Source organism: Tauraco erythrolophus, chromosome 11 (genome assembly GCF_009769465.1).
Source record: "Tauraco erythrolophus isolate bTauEry1 chromosome 11, bTauEry1.pri, whole genome shotgun sequence".
Taxonomy (NCBI): Eukaryota; Metazoa; Chordata; class Aves; order Musophagiformes; family Musophagidae; genus Tauraco; species Tauraco erythrolophus.
The window spans coordinates 24,649,888-24,668,971 of NC_141475.1; the positions used below are offsets into that span (position 1 = coordinate 24,649,888).

The 19,084-nt window shown below is 43.3% G+C and overlaps 2 protein-coding genes across 8 annotated transcripts in view; one reads left to right on the plus strand and one right to left on the minus strand.

Annotated features, from left to right (window-relative positions):
- Positions 1–7,225, plus strand: part of PHC3 (polyhomeotic homolog 3) — a 33,892-nt gene extending 26,667 nt beyond the window's left edge. For 6 of the 7 annotated variants that reach the window (XM_086618016.1, XM_086618017.1, XM_086618018.1 and 3 more), the window contains one exon: positions 1,514–7,225. In XM_086618016.1, the coding sequence (XP_086474142.1) occupies positions 1,514–1,668 (155 nt within the window). In that variant the 3' untranslated portion in view covers positions 1,669–7,225. The remainder of the gene's footprint in view (positions 1–1,513) is intronic. The other variant, XR_015222396.1, reaches the window with a different exon arrangement.
- Positions 7,226–10,982: 3,757 nt separating this feature from the next.
- Positions 10,983–12,513, minus strand: GPR160 (G protein-coupled receptor 160). Its single transcript, XM_009980129.2, has one exon. The coding sequence runs from the start codon at positions 12,511–12,513 to the stop codon at positions 11,497–11,499; it is 1,017 nt and encodes a 338-aa protein (XP_009978431.2). The 3' UTR covers positions 10,983–11,496.
- Positions 12,514–19,084: the final 6,571 nt, after the last annotated feature.

The following is a 19,084-nucleotide window of genomic DNA, read 5'->3' on the forward strand; positions in this document are numbered from 1 at the left end:
TCCTCTAGAGTCTTTTGGAGAAACAAAGATCGTAGGACACTTCTACTGTTGCTTATATCTTCAGCAATAGTTCAAGCCACAGCAGGGTTGTTCCTCCTTTCTTTCATCAGTTGCAAGATTAATGGTCTTTCACCCGCTTCCCATGGGTTTTTTAGCTAAGTTATTGCACAACAACCAATTGCGAAAGTGCTTAAGAATACTCAGATATGCTTGGATGAGAGAAGCGAAATACATTCGACTTGCATCCTTTGCTTTTCCAAAATGACTTTGAGAAAAGATATTTTAGAAAAAGTCGCATGGAAATGCTTTGTGCCCTGCCTAAAGAAAAAAGCCTGCAACAACAACCAATTATCTATTTTAATAGGACAGCTTTTGTTCTTAAATGCAAACGCTTCTCCTGATCTCTCAGATGCTTTGTGAATGCTGTGGTCTGACGATCACCATGTTCAGGTCTCAGGTCAGACAGTGACACCTTTCGCAGAAATACTTAGTACTTCACTTACAGACGTTTCATCAACACATAAATAAGAAACTTTATGATGATGTTACAGCTGTTAAATCCTCCTGAGATGGTCTGTTATCTTAATGCTGCCAGTAACATGAAGAAAAACCTTAATTTCAGTTTGCAGCTGGAATCGGCAGCACAATTCCAGGAGCTTTGTGACAACTCTGGGCTCCTGAGGAATGTTCTCTTGATTGTGGTACAGTTTGTAGCTGGGCAGCACTAGTGCATCACTGTACCAGAAATATTGCTTCCACAGTGTTCTTCAGGGGAAAGGGGCCCTCGGCTACTTGGGATGGTCCAACCCATGACGAGTCCCCTTTCTTATGCTGTGGGCCTCAACAACCTGAGACCGTGTTATTTCATATTTAGAAAAAGAGTTTAAAATTTAAAAAAAAATCCAACTGAAGTTGCATTTGTGAAGTGACTTACTGCCATATATAGAATATTTGCTCAGGTAACTGATGGTAAATGTCTTCATGAGACAGTTATGATAAAGCCCATAAGTCAAAATTCTGTTTACTTAACCTAGTGGTGGTAACACAGAGATGGAATGAATACCTTTTGGAATTTGCAGCTAAGTGAATTTTCTTACTGAGTTGTACATAGCAGTAGAATGTACGTATCGTTTCACTGATGGAAAGAACCCACTTGAAGTACGCTCGTTGTTGATTGCTGTTTCAGTGGTGTTTTGCCGGTCTCTTCCAATTGTGAAATCAGTGATTGTTCCTCTTAATGAAATGAGGAAGCTGGCTTTGCTAGGACTTGAAATTTCTAATGGATAATTCTCCAATAGTTACAGTGTAATTAGAGGCTGTAGTGAAATTTACTTTCAGATTATCTGGGAAGTTGCCATTGTAATACTGAACTCTCTCATACACCTTTGGTTCCACAAGCTAAAGCAACAAGCACTGGAAATTGCGTAGCTGAAAAGCTCTAGAATGGACACAGTCATTGCATCTAAGAATGAACGTTTCTAACCCAGAAATTCTCTTTCCTGTTGCTTTGTAGGTTGTCAAGATATTGCAGATGAATTTAGAGCACAAGAAATTGATGGACAAGCTCTCCTCTTGTTGAAGGAGGATCACCTTATGAGTGCAATGAATATTAAGCTTGGACCTGCATTGAAAATCTGTGCACGTATCAATTCATTGAAGGAATCCTAGGGGGTGAACATAAAGGTTTAAACAAGTTTCTCAGTGACGGAACCGACAGTAATATGCCAACATCTTCGCTGTGGCATGAGTGTTACTGTGATGTTTTGTTAAGTATATGGGGGTTTTCCCACATAAAGACTTCAAAATGTTCCTTTGATTATACCAGGTAGTCCTCTGTAGTTTCCAGCAGTTGACAGGCTCATGGTAAAGCCTGAGTAATACTTTTGAGTTGAATTTGGAGTTCATGGCAAAACATGAAGTGAGATATGCTGTGATAGGTTAAATGCTCAACATGTACTTTATCTTATAAGTTTAAGATTAACACCCCAGCACCCACTGCAGTCTGAACACCGTTTAAGTTGTGTTGCTGTTATTCTGAAAGACTTTTCCCACATTCAGCAGTTTTTGGACTGACATGACAGAAGTGTCCACAGACCCTGTGGAAGCACTAGCGACAGTAAAATGCTATGCATTTAGTTGTGCTCTCTGAGTTTCTTTTAGTCTTGAGCGAATTCTTTGTAAGAGGTAGGTTGGCAGCCTGTTTTCCTTGCGTAGGCTTACCCTCATCTCTGTCACTGTAGTATTTTCTTGAGGTCTGGAAATACTATAAACTGTGTGAGATGTCTCATCAAAATCCTCATCAGGCTACTGAAACGCAGCGGTGTGATTCTTGCCAGAGGTAACTGAAGCACATGTTACTTTATTCTTTTTATGCTGCTATGCACTAAGAGGGCATTAAGCTGTTAAGTTTGTAGTTTTGCGTGCTGCTAGTTAAACTAGACCAGCAGTTCTCAACTGGGGGTTCAGAGGGATCCTGAGAAGGTGTGAGAACACTCAGGGTTCGGGTTCTTAAACGCTTAGGCATGAGGGGCTGCAAACTGCAGCCAGAACTACTCGTGTTGAGATAAGTGTACTTTAAAGACTGGGGGTAGAGAAGGGACAGCATAGCTCAGATGCTCTTTTTCTTGATACCTCTTCTAACTTGTGTTTCCCCATAGTGTGCTCCCATTGCCTCCCTGGATGCTTCCAAACACCTTTTATTTCTCCACTGGCTAGTGCGAGCTGGGCTTGCAGTAGTCCGAGGAAGGAGCATGGTGAGTTGCTCAGTGAGGTCCTTTCAGAGCTTGGTGTAGGAGCAGCTGCTGCTGCAGTGAGGGAGCTTGGAGCTGCAGGAGTGCTGCCACTGGGCAACTCTGGGAGAAATCTCCGGGGGCCCTGCTTTGTCTCTCTGGCAGGAGATTTTGGCTTGGATGCTGCAGACCCAGGCGGTGGGATTTTAGTGTCTCCCCCGTCTTTCTTCTTTTGTGCTCCGTGTGGAACAACTCCGTGGTTCCCCAGTTACTGACGCTCTCAGAAGCTGCTTGGGCTCTGAGGCAGCAGTGCCTTCTCGGCCTTCGCTTCCCCGTCACCCACATACGGACGTTCGTGGATGCATCCTGTACTTTCTGTTCCACCCCTTCTGCGGCTCCCCTCCCCGATGTACAGACCTGGATCTCTAAGCTCATGTATAGGGAAAGAAGGGTATGTCTGCTGATAGTCGTTGTGTATATTCGAATTAAATACGTATATGTGTCTGCAAATAATGTATTTTGTATTTTATGCAAATTACTGCATAATATATGATTGTGTACGGAGATAATCAGGGGGCCCCTAAAGTATTCCTGAAAAGAGGAGCTGATCTAAAGTTTGAGAACTGCTGACCTAGATCAAGAGGAGTCAATGTGCATACACTGGCTGAAAGGAAGGTTTCTGACAAGTAGATTAATACGTATATTATTTAACTGATGACCTTACAGAGTAAATTGGGATTACAGAAAAATCTGTGCTTCGTTTTCTTGTAATTAGACTGTTGCTTTGCTTCTATTAACAGACTTCCTAGCATTATCTTCCAGAGATCAACATTAGAATCATTGTTTTGGATTACAATTGTTTGAGCTTACAAATAGCAGATGTTATTAATATTTTTATTAACCACTGAAGCTCCAGGTTAGGACAACCCATTGCTGTTACGTGCTAGTGTGTGGTGAGAGCCCTTATCCAAGTAACACCAAAGGTTTTAGAGAATTAATTGATGTCTGGGTTTATTTTGGAAGGAAGTTGCTAAGCACTTTCTACTTTTTTTTTCTGTCTTCAGTTACTGTTGTCAAATAAACTTCTTAGTTGAAGGTTGAATGTTTGACAATGTTTTCATTTGAAAGATATTCAAATGATGGAGACAGTAGGTTCCCATTTGTAGCATTTCTGTAAGATACACCGTGTAGCATATCTGTAACATATGTTCTAAAGGATGCATTCTGTTTTGATGAGCTAATTGAAGACTAAAGATATCTTAGATATTTTTCCTTTGGCTTTTGTCTTAAAGTTTTATTATTTTTATACAGAAATTTCACTGGCTAATTTTTAACCTGTCTTCTGATTGTACTGTTCTTTGACACTGTAAAAAGTAGGTATACGTAAACGTGATTTGATAATGGCTTAAGGCGTATTTGAAAATGTGGACTTACGAGTCTTACTTAGACCTGCAGTTAATCACAGTGTTATTACATGCATGAGAATTTCACAGTTGTTTTAATTTTGCTTTATTAGACAGCTTTCAGGAGAACTTCTACAGCTGGTGTGTATATACGACCCTCAGACGTAATCACTGATAGATGCCAGGAACTCGGAGTAGACCTGATTAATGCACGTCTGTTCTGGTTCTTCTGGTACACTACATTTTCTGTGGTTTTGGGAGAGCTGCAGATAGTGAGTTATGCGTTAAATATTCATGAATGCAGCAACTAAGAACGTGGGCCTTACGCATAGTGGAAGTTTTTTCTCTTTCGCTGATTTTGGCATTAAGCATGGACTAAAAAGCAGACACAGCTGTACTAACCTATGCTGGTAGAAACGCACGTGTATTGGAGTGTTTGCCAGTAGAGCTGTGTCAGTAAGATTTTTTTAAAAGCACACCTGTATGTGAAAGTAGGCTGGAAAACTTCCAAGGGCAACTGAAGTCTACTTGAGAAGCTTTTGAATTTTCTCAAAAAGCAATATAATACTTAGAGTAATATTCCACCAGAACCATTTTGCCTGCCAATCACCTGTTTCTCTTCAAACCAGTGAGGTTTTACCAGGCTTATACTACCATTTCTCATGGCTTTCCCCACAAATTCAGCTAGACCTTCTGGCAAAAGAGGAAGTATTGCAGATTTTAATTGACTATTTTTTAACACTTGCTCCCACTGCATATGTCTACAAGAAATCCTTTTCATTGTCTTTATTTCTTGGGGGTTTGTGTTCTGTATTTGGACTGTTGCTGATGTGGGCTACATCTCACAGTAATTCCTGCAATATTTCAGTTCTGATGGAAAGGAATACAGGGCACTGTACAATCTTAACTCAAAGGGGAGATATGTTGGATGGCTTTTTCCCTTCCTTTTTCTCCACTGGCCTCCATCCTACTCTATTCCTTAATGCAAACTGCAGCATTAGCTCAGGGCAAAACCCTCTTGCAGAGCACTGGGCTGAATGTGACTCCAGATTCCTTCCAGTAGAATTATAACTATTATATTTGTCTTGGCTTCAGAGTTTATTTAGGGTTTTAAAGAAACGCACCTAAATGGTCAAAATGGGTATGCAGACTCCCCTGCTTTTGACCTGGCTCATACGACTCAGCAACTCTGCAGCGGAAACTGGAAACTCCAGCAAGGAAGCTTGGCCACCTCCACTGAGGAAAGTGCTCTGGGAGCTCTAGGCTGCTCCTTGTTCAGAAACAAACGTTGCCAATGAGTTGCTAATTTCTCCCAGCCAACCCATATCACCTCACATTTGGCAAATTCATGAGACTTTATCACCTTGCCTATACAGAGAATAAAAAATAACCATCCTGTGAAGTTAAACTGTCGGTTGACTTGGATCACCAGAGAGTGAAGGGTTTTTAAATGGACTGCATGGTAAATCCATTCTTTGCTCATTAATCCATCATATTTTTTCTCAGAAATTAAGTTCCTGATGGAGGGTAAAACCTTTGCTAAAGTTGTGTCAGTGAGATACCTCAAATAGACGATTTATATTCTGCAAGCATCTGTTTCCTCATTTCTTTCCTATGAAAGCAGGTTTTTTTCCCCCCAACGTCTTTTGGACAAACCACAAGTGGGAATCCAGGCTTTTGGGTAGAACAGATGGAGTCCATCATAACTGCAGATGTGGCAGCAAGAGGAGAGAGATGGGATAAAAGCAAGTATTTGAGCAGGTTTACAGTAGCCTTTGGATCACTACTTTGTCTTGGTCTTAGCTGTGGGGTGTAGAACTTAAGAACTTGTTCTTAACTGTAGCTTGAACAGAAGTTGGTGTAGTGAGACGTGCTGGATGTAGTGTGCCACTGCCTGGCGTACTGGTTAAAACTACTGCCTGTTTCAGATGTCCGCTCTCATTTTATTATCACAGGATCAACGTAGAAATGTGAAGCTCAGTAGCTGCAGGAATTCCTTGCACGTGGACAAATGTATAGCTCTAGGTGATGAAAGAACTCAGCTGTACTGAGTCCTGGTTTTGCGATAATTAAACGTCCACAAAATTTATAACCAGTAGTTCTGACTGTATTGAGACTATTGGTATTAAAAATAAGCATGTGTATGAAAGCTTGCAGGGTTATTTTCTTGCCAGTATTGCATAGAGATGTCCTGTTAGCGTATATTTAGGTACATAGTTGTCACTCAGTAGCCAGACTTTTACTCATCAGTCGTTCTAGGTTGCAGACAGTGACTATGTAAAAGACTAAATCTAGGATACTTTTTTTTAATGCTCACCAAAAATAGTTCATCAGAGATGGAGAGAAACTAACATTTTAAAGTATTTTGGTTTAAATATACTGTTTCTGTCGAATGCTGGGCGAAACAGATATGAACAGAGCTGTAAATGCACCATTTCAACATAAGGTTAGTAATTTTTCATATGAATTAATTTTTAAGTTACTCTTGCTCAGTTATCTGTAGCTTCAGACAGGAAATATTGTGAGGAGAAAGAAATTTAAACTCATTTAATGCTTAGTTCATTTAAGCTAAGCCTAAATTAAGTTCATCTTAAAGGAATTTGCCTTTAGTCATAAGGACTTATTTGGACCCTGTCGGTTCTATGTAGTTACATCCACTGGATGGCTTTGCAGAGAGTGACATTTAAAAAAAGATGGTAATTATGATAGAGATAAGTGCCTGCTGTGTAGATGCTGTTTTCTTTTTCAAAAAGCTGTCCCCAGTGTGGTGTAAGAGCTGATGGACAGCCTGTACCCTGCGGTCAGAGCCTGGGACGTACGCTGAACACAAAAGCAGTTAGGACACATCACCCTAATCCGTATGAATCGGGCTGATGAAAGCTGGAGAGGGTCTTTTTCCAAGGGTGTGTAGTGATAGGACAAGGGGCAATGGATTTAAACTGAAAGAGGGGAGATCTAGATTGGATATAAGGAAGAAATTTTTTACGTTGAGGATGGTGAAACACTGGAACAGGTTGCCCAGAGAAGTTGTGGCTGCCCCATCCCTGGAAGTGTTCAAGGCCAGGTTGGATGAGGCTTTGAGCAACCTGGTGTAGTGGAAGGTGTCCCTGCCCATGGCAGGGGGCTTGGAACTAGATGATCTTTGAGGTCCCTTCCAACCCAAACCATTCTATGATTTGGTTTTACTTTCTTTGTAACTTCAGAGGAGCTCTATCACATGCCGTTTCCTTCTCCCTATAGATTTCTATGCGTGTTTTGTGCCCTGTTTGGTGTCAGCTGTGTTGACTGTAGAGTTCTGTGTCCTACCTGTCCCCTGGGTCTCATGGGCAGCACTTCCACATATATTCAAGGTCCCCTTCCTAAAGTGATATGTAGGTTTGTGTAGCCTCTACATTAAAGATTACACACACCTGCTTGTTCACATGGAGGATGTGTGTGTTATTTACTGGTCCCTTATAGCTAAGTGGAAGGGAAAAACAATTCAAAGATGTGAATGTGCTTGTAATTGAAGGTACGTGGTAAGCTTATAATCTAGCTTTTGTAGCTGCTGATCTGGCTTCTCCAAAGCGCCGTTCTTGGAGTCAGTGCTGTAAACAGATTTCCAGTTAAAAAGTGTTAAACTTCCAGTACGTATTAGCTTCCTTCTCAGTTATCCAAAATGACTGTACAGTAAGGAGCTAGAAAAAAGAGATCTACAGAGACTTTTCCATCTAGAAAGAGTCATAATTTGAGCACAGTTGTACATTCATAGAGTAGTGATAATAAATATCGTTGAAGTGCAATACAAAACACTTAAGGAGCATTTTAATTGTTGGTAAAAAGCACCGTATTGTTAGTAGAGTTGTCGAACGGCTTATCGTGTTGTTCACAGGTACTCGATCAGGGTGTCCTTGCTGATTATGGGATTAGGCTCGAAGCACAGATACCATTAATTCACGAGGCATACCTGGTTTTTGAAGGCTTCTGTTCTACACTGCCTGGCCAGCGTATTGGCAGCCAGGACGTTGCCATCCTCTGGCAGCTTTTTGCAAAGTCAGTGTTTGAGAGAATAGTGAGATATTCTGCACACCCAGCTTCCTTTTTGAAGTAGTTTTTGTGTTAGTCTTAGCAAACCAGTACTGACGAGGAAAGGTGTGTGTAGAGAATGAAGGGGTTTATTAATCAGTGCCAAATACTTCTGTTTAGAGTTGAAACCACAGAATATCTCACTAAAATAAATGTGGGTTTTTTGAGATTCTTCGTATGAGGAAGGTACGGCAGTTTCTCATAAAGGGTTAACACTTTAGCTGCTGTTACCATTAATATCAAATAATCCTTTAAGAAAGACTGAAGTACGTGAATGGCATGAGGCTGTGAGTTGCTGGCACGGCACAAAGAAGTGGTGTACCGAGGAGATACAGCAGGGCTTGTCCATAGTTCTTACTACTTCAGATGTTGCCCCCTTCCCAGCACTGCTCTCCTCTGTCCAGTGAAAGGTGAAACTGGAATCCTGTTCTAGAGAGTGGTGGTTTGTGGTTATATGGCTGGACTTAGGCTTCAGTGTTGGCACTTCCGAGAAGCACTGAGAAAATAAAATGCACAAAGAGAGGACAAGACGTGGGCTGTTGGGAGGGAAATAGGATAAAGATCACCACAATTGGTGTCTCCCTCCATAAAAAGTCAGGGATAAAGGTGGGCTTACGCAGTGAGCTGCTATTAATGGATTTTATAAAATAGTTCCCAGCAGGCTCGAATGCCACAGCTGGATGCTGTGTGAAGTGCTGCTGTTACCTACTCAGTGGGTGTAGTGACAGCCTGAAGGTTGATGTTCTCTGACACTTTCCCCAAGGAGTGTGGAAGAGTGAATTTCATAGGAATACAGTGATGTAACATCAGTGCATTAATATTAGTTTGGCTGCATGCTGTAGCTTCCCTGTAAAAAAAGAAATTTAAAAAACTTAACGTGGCTTTGGAAGCATTGCAGCAACTACGGGAATTCTGACACGTCAGGACGGATCAGGTTGTGTCAGCTTTAATGACAGGTTGGGAAACTGAGCCAGGCTGATAAGTAAAATCCAGGCAGCTTCTTGCGGCTCCAGTTCTGTGCGTGTTAGCCAGAAGGGTGAGAGTAACCACACAGAGCAGGAGCATCTGAAACGTACGTGCAAATAGCTTGGCCTTCATCTGGTGTTAGATGGATTTTAAATTAGGAATTTTCCCTTGCCTGCCGAGTCTGGAGGGATGAGGTATTTCATGATCTTTTGAAATGCCTGGTGCAGTACTACATTTGAGATGTTTGCCGGGTTTTACATGGAATTAGGTTTTGTAAATATTTTGTCAACCTCACTGCAATGAGTGTCCAGTTTGTATAAAACCTGGAGAAATGCTGTGTCAAAAAAAGGTGTTTAGAGATGGTTTATCCTGCAGCATCTCGAGCGCTGAATAGCAGCAGTGGTGACTGCAGAGCGCAGGGAGTGACTGCTCAAGTGGTTTTTCAAGCTAACGTTGTATGTGCGTTCCTGCTTTTAACAGGGAAATAGAATTGCCTCCAAGTATGTTTTCCAGCATAAAGGATGAAATAACTTGTGCCAAACACTTCAAACTATATTGCTAAGCATTGCCTCCTCTCATTGCACTAGTTTTAAAATTGTTATTGATCACTTACTGTCCTTGTGATGGCCTTTTTAACAGACCTTCCCCAAACCATTTTCTACTGTTTAAAACTGTTTGTGTCCTTTTGATTCCATCACGGAAACCTCACGAGAGATTTCCCATTACTGCAGCTGAAAGAAGCACTATGTGGGGCGGAGCAAGAAATGGGAATGGTAATTGGACTTTGATATACAGCAGAAATGTGAGATTGATGTACAACTGGGACGTGGTTGTGTATTCTTATGGAGTGATAGACTGGAATATCCTTTTATAAGATACTTTAGCCCGTGTAGCGTAAAATTCTGCAATTACGTCTGTGTCTGTAATTGAGATATAATAATGTAAATGATAACCCAAAAATGAAATTTTACAGTTGAAGAGCACACAGTGAACTATGTAAAAATGCGATCTTGACTTTGTGAATCACTTTTTTAAAAAAGCACTTTCCTATGACCAGCTAGCATGTGAAGGAATTTTAGATTTTCTCATTGGTTATGATCTGTAGAAGTGAAATTTCTTTAATCTGTTAATGGGTAAATTCATCATACAAATGCTGAAACAAAGCACCTTATACTATGCTGCTTAAACTTGCTTGTAATTGCACCTTTTGTTATCTGCAGATTTTTCTTAATGAGTATTCTTGTGTGATATCCTTGTTCCCCGTGGGTCTGCGTGAACGATTAACCAGCCTACAGCATCATTTAACTATATAGTTTCTATTTCAGTACAACGTTGTATTGTGAGTTCAGTGCTTCAGAAATAAATGCTACTTCCATTTGTCTGCTTTGGTTGTGCGTCAGTGATTTCTCTTCTACGAAATGAAATCAAGACCTTCATGAAACTGTAAGGATTTGAAAATTAAGAGAGCATTTTTGCTAGAAGCCCGACTAATTCTTCTACTGAAGTAGTCCCACTTCAAATTTAACTAATTTTTAAGTAGTTTTGGCTTCAAAATAAATTTTAATTTAAGCCATTCTTAAACCTTGGGAATGCATTTAGTTATAGCATCTAACCTTGTTATTGCTCTGACTGTAATTACTTAATTTTTAATATGTACTTATATACACTGGAGAAGCCGTAGCAAAGAATTAATGAAATATCAACACCTTTTCTGGTTCTGGTCTTGCACTATTTTTGTGCCAGTAAACAAAGTTTCTACTTATGTAGGAGTTGCAGCTTTATATTCACTAAAACAATTTATTTCTCAGTAAACAGACAACAACCCTCAAATCAAACTGACAAAAAGTTACACTTTAACAAGAAAATACCTTTCAAAAAAATCACCGAAGTTGTTTGAAGCTTTGACAGTAGGTTTAACATGTACATAACTGATGAAAGGGCTCTGGCTTCAAAGAAGACTTCCTTGCATTTTATGCTCTAGAACCTGAGATCATTCCATTTAAAGCAAGTGCAAAACTCTAGTCATAAACACAAGGTTTAACTGAAAACTTGTTTCGTGTAAGTAGTGGCCTTTTCCTAAACCTGGATTTTCAAGTTAAACTCTCTGAACTGCCAGGTGCTCGCTGGCCGCTGGAACCCAGTGCGGAAGTGTGCGGTGTCCCACTCTGGTGCAATATTCATTATAACATTGTTGGGCGTTGGAACTTTTTTTCCACGGGTTGTGGCTCTGGAGATGTTTCCTTGTGTTACCTGTAAGGACCCGGTTGCAGAAGGTGAGACTCCACGCTTCTATCACACAGCATGCACTTGCAGCCTTTCCAGCCAGCAGCTCGTTAACAGATGGCAATTACTGTGCTGGGCTTATCAGCTGGCTCTGTGCTTTCATTGTTAAATGGCATAAAGCAAAATTTCCAGCTGACAAATGGATCTGTAGGCCACATCTCCTCTGTCACTTCAACATGGTGACAGCGACACCAGTACGCCACTGCGATGAGGAAGCTGTTGATGAAGTACAGCCAGGGCACATTCAGCTCCACGTAGGCTGGAATCCGAGCACCCAGAAACAAAATGATGATCTGAAGAACAACAAAAGGTGCCCAAGTGCCAAGAAAACAGATGAGCAGTCTGCTTAGGAGCTGCTGCTTCAAGCAAGTGCTGGTGTTGTTAGACACGTAGGAGAACATCAGAACAGGGTGACTGGCGAAGGAGACGACCCTGACAGACAGCAGCATGGTTATAACTTCCTTCCGACAGGCCAGGAGGGCCGTGCCTATGAGGAGCAGCATGGCACAGGAGGTTAAGTAACTCTGCCTGCTGGGATGGACAGGACACTGATAAGGGGAAAAACGGTTCTGAATTTCTAGTTCTTCATAGATGGCAGGAATTTTCAGAGTGCAAAAAAATCCTGCAATCCATATAACAGCCACAGCAAATACATAAAGTAATTTCTGACCTCTTCCAGGAAATTTAGAGGTCTGGGCTATAGTCATGTAATAATCCAGTCCAGCCACAAGATACACTGGGTGATGTAAAATACTGTAGGTAAGAGAAATTGTCTGAGTGAAGAGGCAAACGTGCTTTGTAAATCGCATGCCCCAGAATGCAAAGTCCTCAAAACAGAAAATGAAAAATATACTTGTCAGCAGTACGAAATCGAGAAGTGCCAGTGAGACACAAAAGTATCCCATAAAACTAACTTTCACGTTCTTTTGCTTAACTTGTAAAATGAAGAAATCAAGGAACACTTTTCCAAGCATAATCAGGAGCAATGTGCAGCTGATCTCAGGAGGCTGGTTGACCTGGCTGGGGTGGTACTGGCAGGAACAATTTTCACAGAGTACGGCAGCCATCCTCTGATGGTAAGAACCAACAAAGTGTCAGAGGGCACAGTGCTTCATATCTGAAAAAAAAAAAAAAAAAAAAAGTTTGTAAAAATTTGTGTCTGAGTACCTCTACCAATTAGTTAATTTTCCACCACAGCAGCTACCAAATTTACAGCTGAATTTTCCAGGCTCCTTAATTGACAGTAAATAGCTTCACTAACACATCATTGTCAAGAAGCACCTAAATTTTGTCTTCAAATGAGATTGACTCGAGAGTTAAAAGGTCAACATCAACCTAAGTTACTTTTCTAGCTACTTTTCTAAAGAAAAGTTTGGGAAATAAGGTTGACTGTCTTCCTTTCCTTTAGAAAGCACGGGGGTCTTTCTGTCCAGTTGAGCACGGGGATGGATGTTTCACAGCTCCTACATATTTTGAAGAAATAGATAACTGCATAGGACAGAAATTGTACAAGACACAGGAGATGTGACTGTTTGGCCTCACAGTTCATTATCCTTATAGAATCTACACAGAATTGAGACTGCAGAAAAAGCATCAACCCTTTCTAGGTGCTAAAACCCTGGAACTCTGAGGCTATCCAAAGCACTCATGCTTCGTTAGTTGATTGGGCTTTTTTGTTCATCCTTCAGCAATGTAAGTGCTACAGTGACAGACACCTCAGAAGATCTGGTTTTCCTCTTGGACTTCCGTAAGTCTCCTTATGATAACTCTTTTCTCTGTATTAATTGCTAAGCAAAATGAACACAGGATGGCTTTGTGTATGTCAGCAAGACGTACTAGGGAAAGCTATACATACTTTCTTCTCTTTTTCCTAAAGAAGCAGCATGATGTCAGTGTTTTCAGCGACAGCAGAGAAGAGCTGAGAGGCCACGGCAGCTGTAACAAGGAATTACCTCCTACAATCTCTGTTACAGTGGTTCACTGGTGTTTAAATAGACACCTACGTTACATCGCTAGCTCACCGGAGTCGGTGAACGTTTGAGTGTCTCCTGAAAGGCAGAATGAGGGGAACAACCAGAAGTACTTGGCAGTCTGACTCGAGATGTATCCGCAAGCCGCCACCGAGGTCGGCTGCGAGCCTACCTGGCTGCTCCGCTGTTCACCTGCACTTGCGCGTTTCATCCCCTAAAACTGAACACGTTTTACTGTGCAACTTCAAATAGGCTTGTATCTTGCCGCCAGGGCTGGATGCTGCGCTTGTGCACGTAGAGAGGGGGAAAACTGCTCGCCAAACAGAGTCATGCTGTGTGAGCGATGGCTCGGATCCATCGGCGTTGGAATCGCACGAAATCCATCGGTTTTGGAATGGCAGGGAATCCATCGGCGTTAAAACAGCACGGAATCCATCGGTGTTGGAATTGCACGAAATCCATCGGTGTTAGAACAGCACGGAATCCGTCGGTGTTGGAATCGCACGAAATCCCCGGCGCGCAGCTCCGCCCTGCCGCGCCGCTGCCAACGCCGCCGCCGGCCCCGCGCTCCGCCCGCGGGCACCGCGGCCGCTCGTGCCCCCCGACACCCTCCTGCCCGCCGCCGGGGGCCGCCTCAAACCTCCCCCGGCGGGGCCCCGCGGGCAGCCCCCGGCCCGCCCCACCGCCGGGCGGTTCCGACCTGCTCGGCAGGGCGCCGGGGGTGGCTCTGAGGGGACGCCCGAGCCGGGAGCGGCTCCCGCCCGGCCCGGCCTCTCCGCGCCCGGGAACCCACCTGCTGCGGCCGCCGCCTCTCCGCGCTCCTCCTCGGCCCGGCGTGTGCCCCGGCCTCTCGCCCGCGCCGCCGCGGCCACCTCGGGCGCCGGCCATCGCCGCCCCTCCTCATCGCGCTGGGGCGCGGGCGGGACGCGGAAGGGAAGGGACCAGGTGGGGCTGGCCCGGCCCTGCCCGCCGAGCCCCGCACCGAGCCCCGCCGGCCCGCCCGCTCGGCGCCCGCCCGTTTCCCGCCGACTCCGCGGCGCCTCAGCGCGCAGCCCCGGGCCGCGACGGGCTGTTCCTCGCGGCGGGCGGGACGCGGCGGTGAGGGGCTCATGTTGAGGGAAAAACAACCGCTTTGAGGAAAAGCGTTAAATATGTCGCGTTTAACCCTTCCGCACACTCGCTCCGTTCCGGACCCCGCGTTCGCCCGCCCGCGGCGAACCCGCAGCCCTCGCGGTGCTGCGCTGGCACCGGCCTTACCGCGCGGCCCGGCGGCGGTGCGGCTCCCGTCCCAGAGGTGTCCCTGGAAGCACCCAGTGGACGAACTAATTCCTGTTTCTTTTCTGGTCTTACAGCTGGAAGAGCTCTCGGCCCGGATCTCCTGTCCCCACCCATGGGAAGTGCCTGGTTTGCCTTGGGGCACCACCACACCTGAAATTCCCTGGATTTGTGGGCTTCCACGTGCCCGTTACCCATCCTGTGCTGAGCGCAGTATGCTTCGAAATAAATACGTGACAAATCACCTTTCTGCGGCGTATCGCTGCTTTCATCATGGGTCGAGCCGCCAGACAAATGTGAATATCGCAGAATTCGGCCAGCGGTTTAGTTGCAGCACAGTTCAAATTTTTGACATCACGTGATGTTTTTACTTCTGGGTCTGAAATGCAACGCGAAATTCTACAGCCCCTTAGTGCTGTGTATTTATTCTGTTCCACAAGACAACGTCATGTGTAACTAGCAAATACGTCCGGTACTGATACGGCCCAAGGGCTGTACGATCAATATTGAGGAACATTCTACTGCGAATGTTATCTTGGCAAAAAGATTTTTTACAAATGGCTCTCTCAATTCTGTCTTCCTCAGGGATTCGTAACAATTAAGAAAAGTTTAGGAGCTGGGTTAGGTAATACCCATTATTTCTTTTAAGATAATGATGAATTAGAAGTAGATAATTCTGAAAGTATATGTAAAACCTTCTAAATGGGTTGGCTTTTTAGCTTGGCTGTCCTGCAGCAATCTACTTAACAGAATTTCAAAACTCAGAGTAACAGCCTTTCACTTCTTCCAGATCAAACTGCTAATTTAGTTTTCCATTTGTTGTTTTAATTCCCATCTACCAACACGTGCAGGACAGGAGCACATCCCACTGCAGGCATGGCTTGCTGAGGATGCCAAGCTGTGCTTCTCACATTCACTGGCAGTGGTTTCCTGGCTGCTGCATGTACTCAACATAGCTGGAACACCATGACCTTTATTTTTTTCCCTGTATATTTTTGGTGATTCAGGGCTAAATCCAGTGAGAGGCTTGGAAGCCTGCGAGTTCAATGCCGCCGCACCTACCCTGTCCTGAAAAGTCCAAAGCCCAGTACTGCCACTCCTCTGACTCCACAGGGTGCTCGTCCAAACCAGTTTGCTGAGCAGCAGTTGCTAGTGTGAGTCTCTAGATGATCTGGGAAAAGGGAATGCCTAACGTTCCGCCTTTCTCAAAAATCAGGCACTTGTGAGAATAAATGATATCTTTTAGATGCTTCCTGCAGGTCGGGCTGCCTGAGAAATTTAGGCGGAACACTTGATTTCTGGGACCTAATAAGGAGAGCTAAACCTTTGGGAGCTTTTTGAATTTGTTGTTTGTTACTTAGTTTAACCTGTCTGTTGTCTAAACTTCTGTTGTTGATCCCAGAGCAGCTACATTTTTAGGATGTCTAGTGTTCATTGGGAGGGAAACATTTTTTATTGTCTTTCTTGCAGGGTAGGTTGCAAGTCCATGTTTGATCTATCTGTGTGTACAAAAGTATTAAGTGGCTGGTAGGACGTCTTCTGAAGGCAACTCACTCTCTGGAATTAAATTCATACGTAAGTAGAGCTTTTTTCATTATTTTTTTTTTCTCTTTCCCTGATTCATTTCAAGGATTACATAACTTCAGAGAAAAAAAGGTGTTTTTCTTTTTCGTGGAAAAATTTTGTGGTATTACAGCCTGAAAAAAATGTGAGAGCTTGAAGTCATCTTAAGCAGCATTCACATTGACAATATTTACTTATCCAAACAGTGCTTACTAGGACTATTGCACGAAGTGCCATAGAAAAAGAAAATGTTTACACCTGAGATGAGTATTTTACCTTCTGAGCACTCAGTCCACAGCATAGTCCCATCCACAAGCATCCGAATGGTGATGAGTTCAATCAGTTTTCTTCTCAGTTCTAACCCAAAGCAGCGACAGTGATTTCCCCAGGGGTAGCTGGTGAATTGTCTGGCGTTCTTGCTGGTTTCTGGTCATGGCTTGCTTTATCACCACAGAAACTCCTACAGGAGACACCTGGATAGTGAAAATGAGCAACCGGGCCGGGAAGGGGAGGGTTTAAATATTTTTTTCTGCTGATAAAAATCCTAATGACTGTGTGACCTCCAGAGTATGCAGCACAGTGTGTCAGCTCCGTGCTCGGGGAGCCTTCCAAGCGTGGCCCTCAGGAGCACTGTACTCCAAGTTACATCCTGAGTTAATCTTGGGGCTACTTCTTGGATTCCCTTTCCCTCCCCCAAGGCCTGCTCTGGTGCTTGTTTGAAAGCTTGCTTATTACTCACTTGATTACTTTCTGTCCAGAGGCTGCATTTATATTCCCGTGCAGCTATAGAATGGTTTAAGAAATTAATTTATATTTGCATGCAGGCAGCCGTGTGTGAAAATCAGACTGGAGACTGTGGAGTGAAATCCTGGGAAAACTCTTATGAAAAAAATCAATATCCTGAGCAGTAAGGAGTTGGGCTGTGGCTCAACTGGAGATGAACGGACATAACAGCCATGAGCAGAGCTGGCAGCAGACTGCGGTGAGCGCGGAATGTCGTCTCTGGAATGTATTTGTGTGTGGAGATGAGTGCCAATCTGATACAGCCTTTCCTGTATCCTTTTCTTTTTCCTGGATGTGCCTTTAGCAGGGTTGCCTCGCTGAGCACGTTTAATGCCTTGTTAGATTTTATGCCTTGTCAGCACAGGATGAGCAACTGGTGTTTTGCAACGGCTGATGCACGAGCGGTTGTGGAGCTGCTGCTCCCGAAAGGCTGCACATCTCAGAAGGACAGTATGGTGTTTATGAAGATTTCAAATTTTTAATTAAATATTTAACTAATAAACTATGTAACTAACTTTATTTTTTAAAGAAGAAAATACTTGACCAAGGTGTTTTCATTTACATTCCAGGAATCTTCTAAAAGCACAGATAACGTGCCTTTGGATCTTGATTTGAATCATTTGAGGTGCCCATCTTAAAAGCAATGGGTTTGTTCTTAGGAAGTTCCTGTTGAGAAGAAACTGTGAATGCATCCATAGTAATTTTGATTTGAAGGCATCTTGCTATAGAATTCTAACTCTGCTCATTCCATGAAAATCTAGTAAACGCAGTCCGTGGTTGATGCCAGCCTTGACACATTTTCCAGAAGTGGTGTTTCCTCGATCTGCGTAACCACGGCACGTTTTCACTGCACAAGGTGTCACCTTTCCCAGTGCTCATGACACTGCAGTCTTTTTGGTTTTTTCTTGTCTTTGACACAAAGAATTTTCTAGGGAACTAGAAGAAAGACGGGAAGAGCAAGGCTCTGAAAGCTACATTACATGAACCAGTAATTTATAAAACCCAACTCATGGCTTGCTGGTCACTGTGACAGGAAACTAAGACTGCAGCCAGCGTGGCGTGCGAGGTGTGATCCTACTCTCATTACGTTGCTCACGAACAACAAAACAGAGCTGGTAATCTCCCGTAGCTTTTCAGTATATTACCACCTCCCAGCAGACTTTGGTTTTAAACAAATTCTGTGGTGGCACTTTAATTCAACGGAAGCTAAAAAGGAGAGAAATGTAATTTCAATCCCACCCTCAATCTGAAGAGTTCAAAACTACATCTTCTGATTCCCAAGAAACAGTCTTTCTTAATTATGGGTTGAAGACTCACATACCAGAAAGGGAATATAAGAATTTACTGTTAAGGCTACTGAGAGTCACTCAGGGCTATTATCTCTGTTTCATTTGTTGACTAGTAAAGGCAAACTGCAAGAGTGTCTTGTGAGTGTCAACATCCTTTACTGGATCCAGGCTGGAGAGTACTTTCAGGGATTATCAGCGTAGCCTTTTTTGTGTTTGGTTTCTGGTTTACAGGATGACGATTAATGGTGGTTGCCACCTGTAGGGAATGCTTTGATCTGTATCTAAAGCATGACCAGTGTTTACCGAGCACTGTTAGCTCTCTCTTTACTTTAACTTGCACTGAAACTGTTTGCATAGAGCTATTACTAACTCGAAACAAATTCCTCTCTCAAAAGTCTTTTATCATAAGCTGATTATGTTTCTGAGTGATTACCGTTTTCACATTAAAAAAAATACACATAGCAAAATGAATGCCTACTGTGTCGGCCAGTAAGTAATGGACTCTTTGTGGACACAGTCAGGAAATGTGCCTTTTGTTTTCCTGCACCTGTTGCTGTATTACAAATAAAATCATCCAATGTTTTATGAAATAAAATGAGGAGCCCAAATGAAATAGTACCAGCCGTTACCAGGAAGTCTATTGAAAACACTCAGCAGCTGCTCAGTCTCAGTCCATTGACGCTGATAGGGTTGTTTTGTCCTTCTCCGCACGCTCTCAGTGAGAAAGCTACAGCGCTGCGTGCTGTCCAAGAGCCTTG